At 32.2% G+C, this 15,622-nt stretch overlaps 1 protein-coding gene across 1 annotated transcript in view; it reads left to right on the top strand.

Moving 5' to 3' along the window:
* FOXP2 (forkhead box P2) overlaps positions 1-15,622 on the top strand; it is a 643,835-nt gene that overhangs the window by 603,768 nt on the left and 24,445 nt on the right. Inside the window, exons 17-18 of the mRNA XM_087821061.1 lie at positions 1-25; positions 793-956. The exon at positions 1-25 is cut by the window's left edge and continues 45 nt beyond it. Coding sequence (XP_087677187.1) covers positions 1-25; positions 793-956 — 189 coding nt within the window. The remainder of the gene's footprint in view (positions 26-792; positions 957-15,622) is intronic.

The raw sequence follows: 15,622 nt of genomic DNA, 5'->3' as shown, positions 1-15,622 counted from the left end.
AGCAGCTCTTAATGCCAGTTTGCAGGTAATATCATTAAATGCACCTTTCCATTATCCTTGTATTTGAATATTTTGGCTTTTTTTTTTTTTTTTTGGTCATAGCTTTGTTTTTAGATGGGATTGTGATTGTTCTTAATAGTTGGTTTATCATCTAAGTAAGTTGTACTACCTAGTACTGTAGAAAGCACTGATTCTAATTCAAGATACTTTTGATGTGAAGAAGCAAGAAGGACACCCTGTGGCAAAATCTGGAATACTCAGTTTTCCTGCAAATGCTAGATTGATAGAAGCTTTTGCAAATGCATGTGGCTATGCATTAATATTTATTCAGGCTGTCATAAATGATTTCACATCATAGTGTTGGGGAACATGGTGCTTGTGGCAAAAACTTTAAAGTTTAATTATAATATATAATTTTTATGCAGAGGAGGCAAATGCCAGGACTTCTGTATTTTGAGTTAAGTTCTGGTCATTTTTAAAAAGCAGAGCAACTGCTTATATTATCTCGGAGTTTCTCAGTACAAGTGAGGATATAGTATTTCATTATGTGGAAGGCTAAAATATGAGTAAAAAGTTTTCTGGGCGAACTATTTCTCTATATTTCATATCACATTTAATTTCCTTGGTATCTGCCACAAGTCGCCAATTAAAAATATTTGTCCTCATACATTTTATTTAAATGCTTGTAAAATATCCACATTATAATTCAAACCCATTAAAAGAAGATTTATGTTTTAAAATTATTTTAAAGAGCATTTCAAAAGTTGTTTTACACCCTCTTCATTTCACTAGGCTGCCTTGGCAGAGAGCAGTTTACCTTTGCTCAGTAACCCCGGACTGATCAATAATGCATCCAGTGGCCTACTACAGGCTGTCCACGAAGATCTCAATGGCTCCCTGGATCACATTGACAGCAATGGGAACAGCAGTCCCGGCTGCTCACCTCAGCCACACATGTAAGTATGGCTAACACACTCCATAAAAGGAAGAGTTTATATTCATATGCTTCTAAAATTGAGTATTCTTCTGAAGTTTTGAATGATGTTTAAGTAAAAAATACAAGTTTAAGTGGAGTTAAATTGCACCATGTTCATGATATGAATGTGTGTCACAAAGTCAATTTTAAGACCTCTTTAGAATCTCTCCAATGTCCCATAATTATTATAGTAACAGTTCTCTACAAATTCTTAATACAAATAACATTCTCTTGGATGTAAAGCAGTATCTAAGATGACTCTATATCTATGGATCATTATCACAGTTTGTTTTACAGGATGATGGAGTAAGTTGGCATAATTTGAACTACTATTACAGGTCTCTAAACCATTTATGAACTGTAGTGAAGATATTGCCTACTTTTATAAACCATAAAATGCAAAGTTGAACTGTTACCCACAGTTTACATAGAATCCAGTAAAGTGTAACTTTTTGCCTGTCATATTAATCAGTATAATTGCATATTCAACTTTAATTACTGGTGTGTCTGTATTGGTGAGGTTTATACGTTATATTTTATGCAAGACTACGATTCCTATTAATATTTAGTAGCTAACTATATCATTAATTACTCTAAAATCTTTCCCTTACCATCCTTTTAATGGAGCTGAGAGAGTCGATGTATTAAAAATTGATGTATTGTGAATTTCAGAAGTGTGTATAACACTTTAAAAAATGCCTGGCCTTATTCAATAGGCCAGCCATATCAGTTTCTTGTTTACTAAAAAGTACTGACTCTAGGAGAACCTAGAATTCAGGGGGAAAATATTAGAATCTGAATAATGAAGTATATACACCATTCAGTTGTTAGATCGAATTATAACTTATGTCTATATGTACTTCCTAAAGTTAAATGTCATATACTCCAATTTTAAGTTATTGAGGTAAGCATATTACTTTCTCTCATTTTTATATTTTCTTCCCCTATTTTTGAATTAAATATCTAGTCAAAGATCTGAAAGAGGAATATGATCTTTATATGTGTCTACTTTCATTTGACCTTTCACAGAATACTATTTTTGTTGATTTTTTTAATCATTTTATTCTACTTGACATATTAATGTCTTTAAGACTGTGTACTTAATTGCTTTATAGCTTTTTTGCTCTATCACCTTTTCGAAAAACACACTGTGAACATTAATGTATTTCATCACACTCCAAACCATGACTTTTTTAAAATGGAAAAATTTGTCTTTTGGAAGTGTCTTTAGATGTAATAAATAATACAAAAGAAGTAATAAAACTTGAAGTAGAAAGAACATGAATATATGCTCTTGAGAGTAGCAGTACAGTAAAACAAGGAAAGTGAGCAATCAGACAAAAGTTTTACATTCCTACTTTATCCAATAGCCAGGGAGAGGGTAGCTGGATGCCTTTTACTTTCAGTAGTCCTCCTGAGTATGCTAATGATAAAACAATACAATTTTAAAGAGCAAATAAGAGAGCCAGTTTTCCCCTTTTAAAAAAAACCTGTTTTAGAGAAAAGACATTTATAATAAAAGTATTTAAGCTGTTGATGCAATTCCCTGCTGGTAATATGCAGTATATAGTTGTTATTATAGACCATATATAGAAGATATGTAGTTATATATTCTTAATGTGTTGGTATTAAAATTAAAAAAAAATGATTCAATAAAAGAGTTTATTAAACATTACCTTTTAGAACTTAAAATAATATTAGGCTAAATTATGGCACTGTTAGGTTTGTAGTATTCTTCATTTGGCAATTACTATTTTAGGTTTTTCATTTTATTAGTTTAGCTACAGTATAATTGTGGAATATCTCAGAGAAAATATATTATGTTTAAAGCAATATGTAAAAATTGTGTATTTAAATGCCAGATTTACTGCCACTATGGCTTTATAAAGTTAAAATGTTCAGTCAATATATTGTATATTTTATGCATATATGAATTAGTGTATGAAAAATATTTATATGTATTTTCCTTAGAGAGATAAAAGGAAAGTTTCGCTCAGCTTTTTGGAAATAGATTTCAGAAAAGATAAAAATTAGAGGAAGATCAAATCTTGTCTTTTTCTAATTTATATAAATTATAATCAAATTTTTATTATCATGCAAAATATTGAGTCAACATTCACTCTTTAAATCTGTTTTTGCTGTTATCATTAACTTTTTGTATATAAGATGTCAAAAATTGTTGATGTCATTCCAATATTTTGTACTTTCATTTTTATAGAGTTATTAGATACTTGTACTTAAAGAATGTTAGGCATTTTATGTACATTATGAGGCAAAGAAAAAATATTATCTAATTCTCTCAATCAAAATTTGGCTGCATATAATTGAATGCACTTCAAAGTACTTTGAAAATTAAACAGAAATAGAAGAATTTTATGAACCATTTAAATATCATACTTATGTGTCCTGAAATGAAGTCCTGGTACTAGCTATTGTTGTTTTGGAGGGGGATATGCAATTAGAGACTAGAAGCAGAAAAGCATGATGTTATCAGTACTATATGGACTCCGGTGACAGACTGCAGGGGTTCCAACAATCCCAGAGTTAGCATTTAATAGCTGAATAAGATTCATTTTTTACCTCAGTTTTCTCAGCTGAAAATGAAGTAAGTAAGAATACCTACCTCATAGGATACTTGCAAATGAAATGTGTGCCTGAAGCATATTAACAGCTCTTTGTTTCCCTCATAGTGCTGTGTACAAGAGGGTTATAGTACCTCTTATAATATCTGATTGTTATTGTAAATGAGGCTATAAACAATATTAAAATATTTCCCATTTTAATACATTTTTAAAAAATATATCTTTATTGATTTCAGAGAGAGGAAGGGAGAGGGAGAGAGAGAGAGAGAAACATCAATGATGAGAGAGTCATTGATCAACTGCCTCCTGCATGCCCCCAACTGGGGATTGAGCCTGCAACCCGGGCATGGGCCCTGACCAGGAATCAAACTGTGATCTCCTGGATCCTAAGCCTATGCTCAACCACTGAGCCACGTCCAGCAGGGCAATACATTTTTTAGGCACTTCATAAATGTGTGAAAAGTTTTCTTGACAATCACTTTTCTTTTCCTCCCACCTCTTCTTATAATTTATGATGTAAGGCTCATGACGGTTAAATAGTATGGGGCCTGAATTTATGGTAGGCATCAGCTGAAGTCAGCAGGATAAGAGATTTTCGAGATAAAATGATGTTATCTGAGGTTGTAGCAATGAACAATTCAAATAGAAATAATATCAACCCAGAACAGGAACTCATGATATGTGCCTAGAAAACATTGATTATTACTTTTGATAGGAATTTAGAATATAAAAAGTAAAATAGAATTTATAATATATGAAGTGGGACCAGACTGTGGCTTGTGTCTTAAATATCAAGCCATGCGTTTTATTTTATTCAGTATGGAGCCTGTTAATGTTATGAGCTTGAGTTTCACAATATCAGAGCCGTGTGTTAGGTAATGTAATCTAAAAGTGTACTGAATGAACCTTGACTGAACGAACCTCATGTATGGTAGGATATGCTGAAGTGGAGAAAGACTGGAAGAAGCAATTCTTGCAGTATGTAGTATCTGACTTAGTACAAGACTGGGAGTGAAGAGCACGAATTGATACAAGAAGTGCTGCAAAAAGAAGTATCAGAACAAGACAACTGATTGAATGCTGGGGACAAAGAAGAAAATTAGGAAAGGTCATGACAACTTTAAAAGCTCACAAAGAACAGTAATGGACACAAGAGGAGAAACTCAAGAGGGAAAGTGATGAGTTCAGCATTTATTTGCTGAATTCAAGAACATGAATATCTTTAAGTTTCAAGACAAAACAAAACTGAAACTTTTTTTAGTCTTTTCATTTAATTCCAAAGTAGTAAAATCCTACATAGTAGAATATAGAAGTATTCCTGAGATTAGTGGAGATGTTTTAAAGCTTTAGAAAAGCGGAATAGCTATGGCTTAGTGCTTCTTATAAATTATTTTTGGAAAACAAGAGGTGCCAAATTGTCATCCATATTCTACATTTTGATGCTCCATATTTAATACTTTCCCTCCACTTCAACTTCTGCTTTTATAGTGTCCTGAACAAAGGCTTTTGCCAAACTAGTGTGTTTGTTTTGCCTTAACTATTTGCCTTTCTGCCCTTTTCTTTCTTGCTTTTCATCTTCTTTCCCTCACTTAAATTCCATCTGTCCTTAAGGGCCTAGTCCTATTTTCCCATAGGTTTTTCCAAGCAGTTTTGGAACCCACATTCCACTCCACTTCTAAAGGGCTTACTCCTTGTATCATTATCTGGAACTAACACAGTATGTGTGTGAGCATGTATGTGCTTGTGCATGTATGCGTGATCATTTTGCACATATCCCTAACTTAAGAACAGAGATTATATTTTAGACATATTACAGTATATAAATGCCTAACACATTACACCATACAAAGTAAGCATTCAATAAACATCTGAGACTGATTAGGCAGAATTAAGTGAGAGGTAACAGTTTAGCTTTAAATGGTTTGACTTCACAAAGAAATACCTACAAGAGTAAAATCCAAGTTTGTCTTAGAACCCAGAAGAAGGGAGAACAAGAGATTTTAGGAAGAAGAGATAACTAAATATAGTGTTCATCTTTATGAGGGGGCAAAGAGATCTTTCTAAATATAGAGTACTCCTGTTTAATTTTCTTTTTGATTTAAATTACTTAGTTAATATGTATTTTATAACTGTCCAATTTTATGTGAATAGAAAGTAGCCTGCCCTTTCATCACATTTATGATTATACTCCCAGACCTTAAATTTTATCTTATTGAAGGTGAATTGAAAAAATAAATAAATATATTGGGATCAATGCAGTATAAGTCAGATGAATGTTAAGTGGATTTTAGCAAGAAGTAAGACAGGTTAAAGTCAGGTGGAATAATATAGATTCTAAATAATTTGTTGAAACTTATTTTGACTTTTTTAATCAATAGACTTTAAAAGTCCTTATTTTCTACTGCTGTTGAAAGAATTCTAGAGCCATTATTGTCTGAACAAATACTTCCTTTAGGTGTCTGAGCTGAATATCATTACAATTTATAATACTCTACCCTTATCCCTGATTAACTGACTTTTCAGAGTTGTATAGAATATGGATAAAATTACTTTAGATTTCTATTTTATATTGATGTTGGCCTCTTAAAAGAACTACTTAAAGAATTAGGATTGATGATGTGTTCAGGCAGAAATAATTTAAACGTACTCTCTTTTCCCATGTGTTTGACTTAAATGAATGAAAAGAGAAGAAAACATTGGGAGTAGACCTGGAAGGTGAACTCCTACTGGTAGAATCAATCCATTTCCTGTCTCTTTCCAAACCTGAGGCAAAAAGAGAAATTTAATGATGTACCCACCATAGTTCGTTCAACTCGTTTCTTTTTTATTAAACAATTGTTTCTCCTCCCTCTCAATAAGTTGGCTCAGAGTTGTCTATTTTTCTCTTGTAAAAATGTTAAACAGATCCCCATTTTTCTATTTTCAAATTTATTTCTGGAGATTAAAATGAATGTTTTTCCTGAGCTGGTTTTGTATTGAAGGCTTCATACACAAAGTCTTCCATTGTCATATTTTTCCTCCTTTCTGATTATTAGAGTCTCCTACTGTTGAGTTTTCAGATGCTTTCCTGTCATTATTGAATCCTCTTAGCCTCTATATCATTTCATAGTTCTACTTTCTAATATTCTATATTAGTTGTTGGTGATTATTATTTTTCTCTCTTATTAAAGCAAGTATTTGAAGTTTGAGATTTAGTGATCTTCTATGTAGAATCAGATGTTAATATGGTTCATAAAAGACTAGAAAATAGATTTTTGTGTCCTTAGGAGCCACAACTTTAGGATAAGGAAGTCAAAGGCTGAGGCAGCACATGAAATTAGTAGTACAGTATTATTTCAGGACTGCAATGGAGATTCATCTTTTTTATTAACATGTTCAACACATATTCTACATGTCCCTGAACATGTTTCTGTACATTGCATGTCCCAGTCATCTTTACAGCATTCTCTGCCTCTTGAGAACTTCAATTGTTATTATCATTCTAATAAACTTCAGCCTCTCCTGGAAATAATATTTTGCAACCAAAGTCAGCTAAAAGGGACTTTTAGGCTCCCACTTTGTAAACAGTATTGAAAATCTAATATAAATTGTGAATTGTCAGAACATAATGAAAATATTCAAGTATATAATATTACCTTTTTTCTAGTTTCTTTAGCTGCTTTAAAATTTAAATTGCTATTTGTAGGCACATGCAGAATTGAAAACCATACCCCTTTGATTGGGCATATTTTATATTAAATTCCTACAGATATTATATCTCTCTCTGTAGACAAAAACATTTGAAATTGGCTCTGAATTTCAGAGGAAAGCAGTTTAAAGTAACTGACAACTTAAGCAAGTGGAATGCTCTCTCTCATTGTCTACATGCCTATTAAACCTGCACTATTTTTGCTGATATTTGAATCATTAAGATGCATTATGAAGCTCTAAACATAAAAGCATTTTTATTGCTTTACATATGTTTTCACAGATTTTCTAATTCACAAGTTGTCACAATTTTTCTAACTCACCTTTATTTTTTTCTTAACATTTTTGGGCCTCATAATTTTTGTTCTAATTCCATTTTTATTTAATCTCTAAACATTTTCATTAACTTTGCTAGTCAGCTTTGAGATCTCTTTCCAAAGTGATTGTAGAGAACTTATGATGATGCGAGCTCTTCATTATATTATCTTTTTTTTTTTTTAAGTGCTACAAGTGTGGCTCAGTAGCTGCTGTTCTTTTTTACATTATTCCAGTCCCTGTATGTGGTACTTACAACTAATTCTATTTCCTCTTAATAAAAGATCCTCCCAGAGGTACAGTGCCTTCAGCTGAAAAGTGTTATATCTCCACCATGCCAATTGGGGAAATTTGTGGGTTCCTATGTGATCTTGAAGGATTTTTATAGAACTATACAAATGATATCTGACATCCATGATATGAATCCCCACAATTTAGGCAAAGTGTGTCAGAAAACTTTTAACTGACAGCATTGTAGCTTACTGCTTCAGTTTTCTATATAGGGAAGATACTTTGTTAGAAGGTACATCTTCATCTGCACTAACACTAGTTGAGCCTTAGAAATTTTCTTTCTATAAGGGTAAAAAAACATTGAGTGAATTCTTTAAAAGTGAATATTGCTATTCAGTATTAACTCTTTTCTATTGTAGTTCTAGGGAAAATTGAGGGTTTTTACATATCTATATGATATTTTAACTTCAACGTTTAATATATGGCTTGGGAAGTAGATGTGTATTTGGTAAGAAAAGGCATTTTATGACTAAAGATGTTTATTATATAAAGTTGACTATAATTTCAAGGTCAAAATCTTCAGGGAGCCAGAACCCAAAGAGGAAATTAGAGAGAAACAGGACATATACTTTGTGCGTCCTATACCCATTCTGACATTTCTGAAAAACTTAGTTCAAGGAACAAGGTAGAAATGATTTTTGGATGAATGGATCAAAGGAACTTTTGGAGCAGGAGCAAAACTGACTTAATGCCAAAGTGTCAAAATGTAATTTAGTGTTCTTTTATTTCTCTGGCCAACAGATTAGAAATATAAAGGTCCTTGGATCTTTAGCTAAATGTTTGTTGAAAGTTTCTATGTATGAGACACAAAATGGAATGGTACCAATTGTATTTCCACAGGCAACTATTTTGATTCTGAGACAGGCACAATTTATTTGTACTCATCAGTGATCAAATTACATCTATGTTTTTATTTTACTACAGCCATTTGGTTCACAGCTATCACTTTTATAAATCAAATAGAATGGGAAAATCTTAAAGAATTTTGTTATATTTTTAATTAGTACTGCAAAAAACTATCTGAAATCATTTGGAAGTGAGCCTTCAGATCATGTATAATTTAGTTTCTTTAAACAATGTTGCATAAATTTGAATAAGTATCAAATGCTAAAGGTAGGGGAAGAAATCTTAGAGAAATTTTGGCATATATATTTGTTGGTGGCAAAAATGGCACCAGAATGTTACCAGCGATTGGAACTCAGTTCAGCAACCTTGGTACTTGAGTTCTGGCTAAGAAAGGATTCACAGCTAAAGCTCAAACTATAAGAGAAAGTTTATTTAGAAAGTCACAGAGGTAGAAGAAGCTGTGGAAGAAGTGAGCCAGCTGAGCTGTGTGGGCTCAGGGAACAAGTCACAGAGGCAAAAGAAGTAACTTTGGAACTTAAGAGAAAGAGGGAGGCCAGGAAAATGCACCTGGGGGGAGGTGATGGGGAAAGTCGCTGGTGTGTTCCATAGAGAGAGCAGCCCTGGGTCCTCTGTCTTAAGGGCTTTTAAAAGTGGGCATTTTAGGGGAAGTTCCAAGAAATGATCTCAATATAATATAGCTTTCCAAGTGTGTCCTTTCAGGGTTGTGGTCTCTAATGATTGGTTGACACCAGAGCAGGGGGCCATTAGTCAAGGCAGCTGATCCTGAGGTCAGCCACGGCATCACTTGTCTGGTTTTGCTGCTTTTCTGAGCCTGGAGCTGAAACACAACTGAGGCCTAGATATTATCCCTATGGTTAATGCTTAAGGGAGTGGTGGTGCAAGGACCTTGCATGGGAGTCTCATGAGACCACTCTTTGGCCCTTTGTTCCTCCTCCAAAGGGATCTATTGCATGACTAGCAACTTGCCAGGGGAGGAAAAGTCAGGGGAGAGTGTGAGCTGTAACAAGACAAGCAATATAAAAGTTCAGGAGGTTTAAACTTCATGACCAGAGATATGCTAGGGGAGGAAAGGTTACCCTGGGGTCAAGGTCCTTGTTTTCATAGTTTTGCCTGTTGCTAGGCACCTGGGGCTTTCTGCCCTGGTGACCTTCTGTACCTGGCCCATCCTACTTGCTCTGCTCTATATGTCTGACTACCACATATTCACCCTATAAAATTATGTTTCTTTAACCTTTTTGTTATATTTCTTAAAATTTATATTGTCTTTAAATGGAACTTTGGAACTCAAGCTTGAAGTCAGATCTATTAGGATATAGGATAGAATTGTATACCGCATCCTTAAGATTGACAATATATCTTAGAAGAGAACATTTTATTATAATTATCTGAAAATAATATTCCATTGCAATTAAACACTAAATGACTGATTTTTTAAAGAAAATAGATTAAGAGAGTAAAGAGATTTATTAAGTATATTAGGATTAAAGTTGTATTCTGATTTTAAGAAGAAAATTTGAAATTTATTTGGTTGTTTATCCTTAGCCAGAATGAAAAGTATGGGAAATTTAGGTGGGCATTTTCTAATTATATTCTGAAGAAAGCAAACTATACAGTTATATACAGAATTGAGGAGTCATTTGTTCACTCCATTTTCCTATCTCCTTTTAGAAACAGTTGCACATTTCTTGGAAGAGAAATGTTTTTCTTCTCATCACGAGATAAGCATGATTTTTATCTATTGAATTGGAGTTGTGGTTCTGATTAGCGTCCTAATGGCAGCTATATACAAACTACTGTAAATCAAAACAAAGACCAATTCATTCAACACTGGTATTTTTATGGTAAATGTTATTTTAATTTACAAGAGTGAGAATACTCTTTAAAAAAATAGATTGGAAAACCATTGAACCATACAAGTAAAAATCTGTTTTATAATTTCTTAATAGATAAATTAATAGCTACTTTATTGTTTCTAGTTATTTTTAAATATATAGCCTTCTTATTCATTTCTGTAATTAAGAGAATTAAATATTTCTCTAATGTGTGATTAAATTTAGAATATAAAATCTAGAATTTAGTGAAATAAACAAGGATTATTATTTTAAAAGAATAAACAGCTTAAGTAAAATTAAGTAAATAATTTCTTTACGACTATAAATAACCTTAGTTATTTAATTACTCATTAGCCTAAGATTATGTCATTTTAAAAAGTACTAACAAAATGTTTTCTTTTAAAAGTAAACTTTTTCATTTACAATTTTAATTTCATTTCTTAACTTATTTCTGTGATATGTTAAACTAAAATACCCCCCAAAATTACAAATGTTTAAGTATGAATTGTTTCTTATTTCAACCTGAGTTTATACAAATGGAGCTAGCAAAACTTGCAATTTTTATAAATCTACCATTAATTCCAAATATAATTATATCATTTTGTGTGTATATACTAAAAGGAAATGAGTAAAATTGAATTCTCACAATCTCCATTCTTCGTAAACTTTCTAAATTTTACCAGTTTTCCTGTGAAATTTCTTTTTTGTAACAATTACTTGAAAAATTTTTTGTTTGTCATGATGACATCTTTCAAGATATCAGTTAATAGAATTTAGCTACTCAGAATTAACAATCAAAACCCAAAAATGAGCCTCATGAAACTAAATCTTTCCATCTTAATGAAGGAGTCTGTGCTTATATTTTGGAATTTATTTTACATTTTCAAAACAAAGGTGTTATGTAGTAAGCATGAGGGTTTTGCCATTAGCAAATTCTATTTTTTTAAATATATTTTTAGTGACTTCAGAGAGAGGAAAGGAGTGAGAGAGAGATAAAAACATCAATGATGAGGGAGTCATTGATCAGCTGCCTTCTGCACGCCCCCTACTAGGGATGGAGCGGGAAACCAGGGCATGTGCCCTGACCAGGAATCCAACTTCTGGTTCATAGGTTGATGCTCAACCTCTGAACCACACTGGCTAAGCACAAATTCTAACTATTTAAATAAAAATGTATGCAACTACAAATGAAATTGATAAAATGCTAATCTATATACTTGGATTTTTAAATGCTTACATGCTAGTAGTTACCATTATTCACTCGACAGCTTTGTGCCAAGTACTAAATAGATATTGTAGAGAGTTAAAAGAAAAACTCATCTTACCTGAGTAGTTCCTTTTAATTGGAAATTTCAATGCTATTTTGTGAAATAAAAACAAATAGAAATCAATGGACAGCATTAGTCTTTAATAATAATCAGTCTATTCTTATATTTTTTAATGTCATTGACCAACAAATAGGACATAATAAATGAGATAAAGATGAATTCACATGATTATAAACATTTTCTATTAGAGTTAACCAACATACCCCATGTAAGTTAAAGGTAATGAAACTAAAATTAATAGCAAGATCAAGAAACTTTAAAATCGAGGACTTGAACACATCTGTATTATAGATGCATGGTTTTACAATACATTTAATATGTTTCTTAAAGTACTGTATATATAAGTTCATTTTACTGCATAAAGATTGCTACATTGGGTCAAATATAAAATTAGTTTCCATAGTAAAAATGAAGCATTAGTACCTAATGCTATTTCTGAGGATAGTTTTTTTTGTTTGTTTGATTTTGGTTAATCCTCACCTGAGGATATTTTTTCCATGGAATTTTTAGAGAGAGTAGAAGGGAGGGGGAGAGACAGAGAGAGAAACATTGACGTTGACTGGTTGCCTCCCACATGTGCCCTTACCAGAGCAGGGATTGAGCCTGAAACCCAGGTACATGCCCAAGACCCTTCAATCCCAGGGTCAATGCTCTAACCACTGGGCACACTTGCTAGGGCTAAGGCTAGGTTTCTGAGCATTATTCAACAAATGACATAACATCCTCCACATGTGCTAGGGCAGGGGAAAGGCTTAAAATTGTCCTTACAGAATTTTTAAAAGATATTTCTTTGTAAAACGATGTTATTGCTCTCTTCCAGTGGTACACTATATTAAATGATTAACATTTTCCCAAATAACTAAGGTTGTCTGAAGAAAAGGTATTAGGGCTCTCTTATAATGAGTAACCACATAAAAACAATTTTAATCTAGTCTTTAATTTAGACTTGACTTATCAATATTTGATTAAATTCACTTTACAAAAATAGAAATGTATATTTATATTTAAGATATACATCTATAAATGTATATTTATATTTACATTGACTTTACGTTCCTCTAGAAAATAAATAAATAAATAATAAATAAATAAATAAATAATAAATTGACGTTACATCACCTAAAGTTGCCCATATTGTAGATATGAACCATTAATTGTAAGCTTTTTCTTACAGCACTTGCTGATATTTATCATAACATTTAAGATAAAATTTTTATCATTAGTTTCATGCTATTAATAAATATTGTATTCCTGAAAGGCCAATAAAATTTACATTGTGCTACTGAATTTTTAATAAATGATGACACTATATAAATAGTTTAATCATTACATTTGATAACATCTAAATAAGGAAAGGCTGTTGTGACTCTTCAGTCTAATGTCTGTTGACTTAGATTATTTTTTAACATCTCAGATAAAGAGAACTTTATTCATAATACTTTCTTATTCTAAAGAGAAACAGGAATAGTCTACAGTACCTTTTACTTAGTCTTTAATAAGGGGAAAATGAAGACAATTTACATTCCTCTAGAAAACATACTGTGTGACCACAGTCTAAAAAGATAAACTTCCCCATTGTAATTTGACTCTTTGCTTTAGGACCTAGGCAAACGTTAAGGTTTTCAATGATCTGGGTGCCTTGGGTACTTATAAATTTCACAACTAAAGAAGCAACAAGTATCTGTTTGTTTGTTTGTTTTATTTTTGGGCAACAAATCAGTTTATTAATGCAGCTCATCCTCTGTGTTTTTGCTATATACCATTTCTGAAGACTAAGTATAAAGATCAACTACTACTCTCCATTTCCTTCTAGTAGAGGCTTCACAGATTGAATGGAGCAGAGATGAGTTCCATTCATTTTAGTTGAATAAACATTTATTGAGTACATAATATGTGCAACATACTCTGCTGAAAATGTGTAAATAATCTGTATCTACAAAGAGGTAAAACTCTAATAAAGGGACAGATATGTATATAAATAATGAGAGAAACCAAGTAAAGAAATGAAGAGTTTTATAACCAAATTGTGAACTCAAAGGCTTAAGTATATGCATTAACAATGGGAATCAGAAAAGTTTTTATGGAAGATGTATTTTTAAGTTGGGCTTAACAAGAAATAGACTTTTAGGTTGAACTTTATGAAATTATCAATAGTTGACTGTTTTTTGCTTACAAAATAGCAAACATAGTTTTCAACCTAAGAATTAAGAAGAGATGAGGAAAGAAGATACATTTTAAAAATTCACCAATTATTTTGGGATTATTAGCAAGATCCTTAAAGGCATATATCCTACTTTTAAAATTGCTTATCTCTTTTCTTTTTTGCTACTCCAATCTACTGGAAATACAAGCTTTTCCCTACTATATTCAGTTTTAAAATATATTTTTCTTTAAAATGACATAAATTAAAAATTAAAAATAAAATAAATAAATAAGATCAAGTCTTTATGAGTGTGGCTATTGCTACTATAAGCATATTAATCACAATAAGGACTGTAGATAAATTCATTTTTAATATTTTTCCATATTTCACTTTCTAATATCCAAACTGTCTTGGATCTGCTTCCTCTCTCCCTTGAGCAATTAAAACAATAAATATATAGAATTATCAAAATTGCATATGAGTTATGAAAAGTCACCATTTATTTTAAGTTTTATAAATTTTGACATAGATTTAGGCCCTTCTATCACCTTGGTAGGGTATAAATGGGAACTATTTCACATGCTTGTAAATTTAAGAGCAATAGATGCAATATCTTTTACTCCACAACTTATAGCCTAAATTCTTTACTTCTCTCCATTGTTTCTAATACTACCACCTTACTCCTGGCCTTCATTAGCTTATTACACTGTTTTAGTGAGTTTCTAACTGGTAACCCTGCCTCCTGTGGCTTACACTCCATCTACACTTTGCAAATTAATACTCCTAAAACTCTTCTATCTTCTCATTGCCGTTCTCAAAAACCATCAATAGCGCCTCAGCTTGTAAGAAATAAATTTTAAAGTCCATAAAATGCCATTCAAGAGCCCTTCACCATCTGACTGTTCTTTTATCATACGTCTTTATTACCAACTCTCCTTTCCCCATGGCCTCTATACACTCTCAGCGTTCCCACAATACATCTAAGATTCTCCATTTTCCCCATTCCACTCAGAATGTTTATTTCATTGATTCTATAGAGAGAGGAAGGCAGAAGGGGGAAGAGAGAGTGACAGAGACAGAGAAACATAAATGTGAGAGAAACATCAATCAGTTGCCTCCCACATGCACCCTGACGGGGAATCAAACCCACAACCTGGGTATGTGCCCTAACCACCAAGAAACACTGGCCAGGGCTAGAATGCACATTTCCTCAACTTTGCATAATGAACATTTTCATATATTTCAAAACCTACTTAAAGTGACAACCCCTTCCTTCATAGAGCAGTGACTGATAACATTGCCAGGATTTATCCCCCTTCTTTCATCACTTTGTCTACTACATCTGCTTGGTATCAAAGTTATTTGTGTATATGTCTTTCTCTATTAGACTAAAAACTCCATGAGAATAAGAACAAATTTTCACATCAGATCCTAGCTCAGTGGTTTGCACACAATGTCTATTGAATTGATTTTTTTTTCCCTTCTTGTTATAAGTGAAATCTTTTGTTCATAATTAAAATGTTATCCTTCTAGAACTACTTTGATTTAAGTCACTGATTTTGTACCTCTAAGTCAGAAAATAGTAAAAGAATTTACATCTC

Source organism: Miniopterus natalensis, chromosome 10 (assembly GCF_054644295.1).
Source record: "Miniopterus natalensis isolate mMinNat1 chromosome 10, mMinNat1.hap1, whole genome shotgun sequence".
NCBI lineage: Eukaryota > Metazoa > Chordata > Mammalia > Chiroptera > Miniopteridae > Miniopterus > Miniopterus natalensis.
The sequence above is the reverse complement of the archived record's forward strand: the minus strand, read 5'-3'. Positions and strand labels throughout refer to the sequence as shown.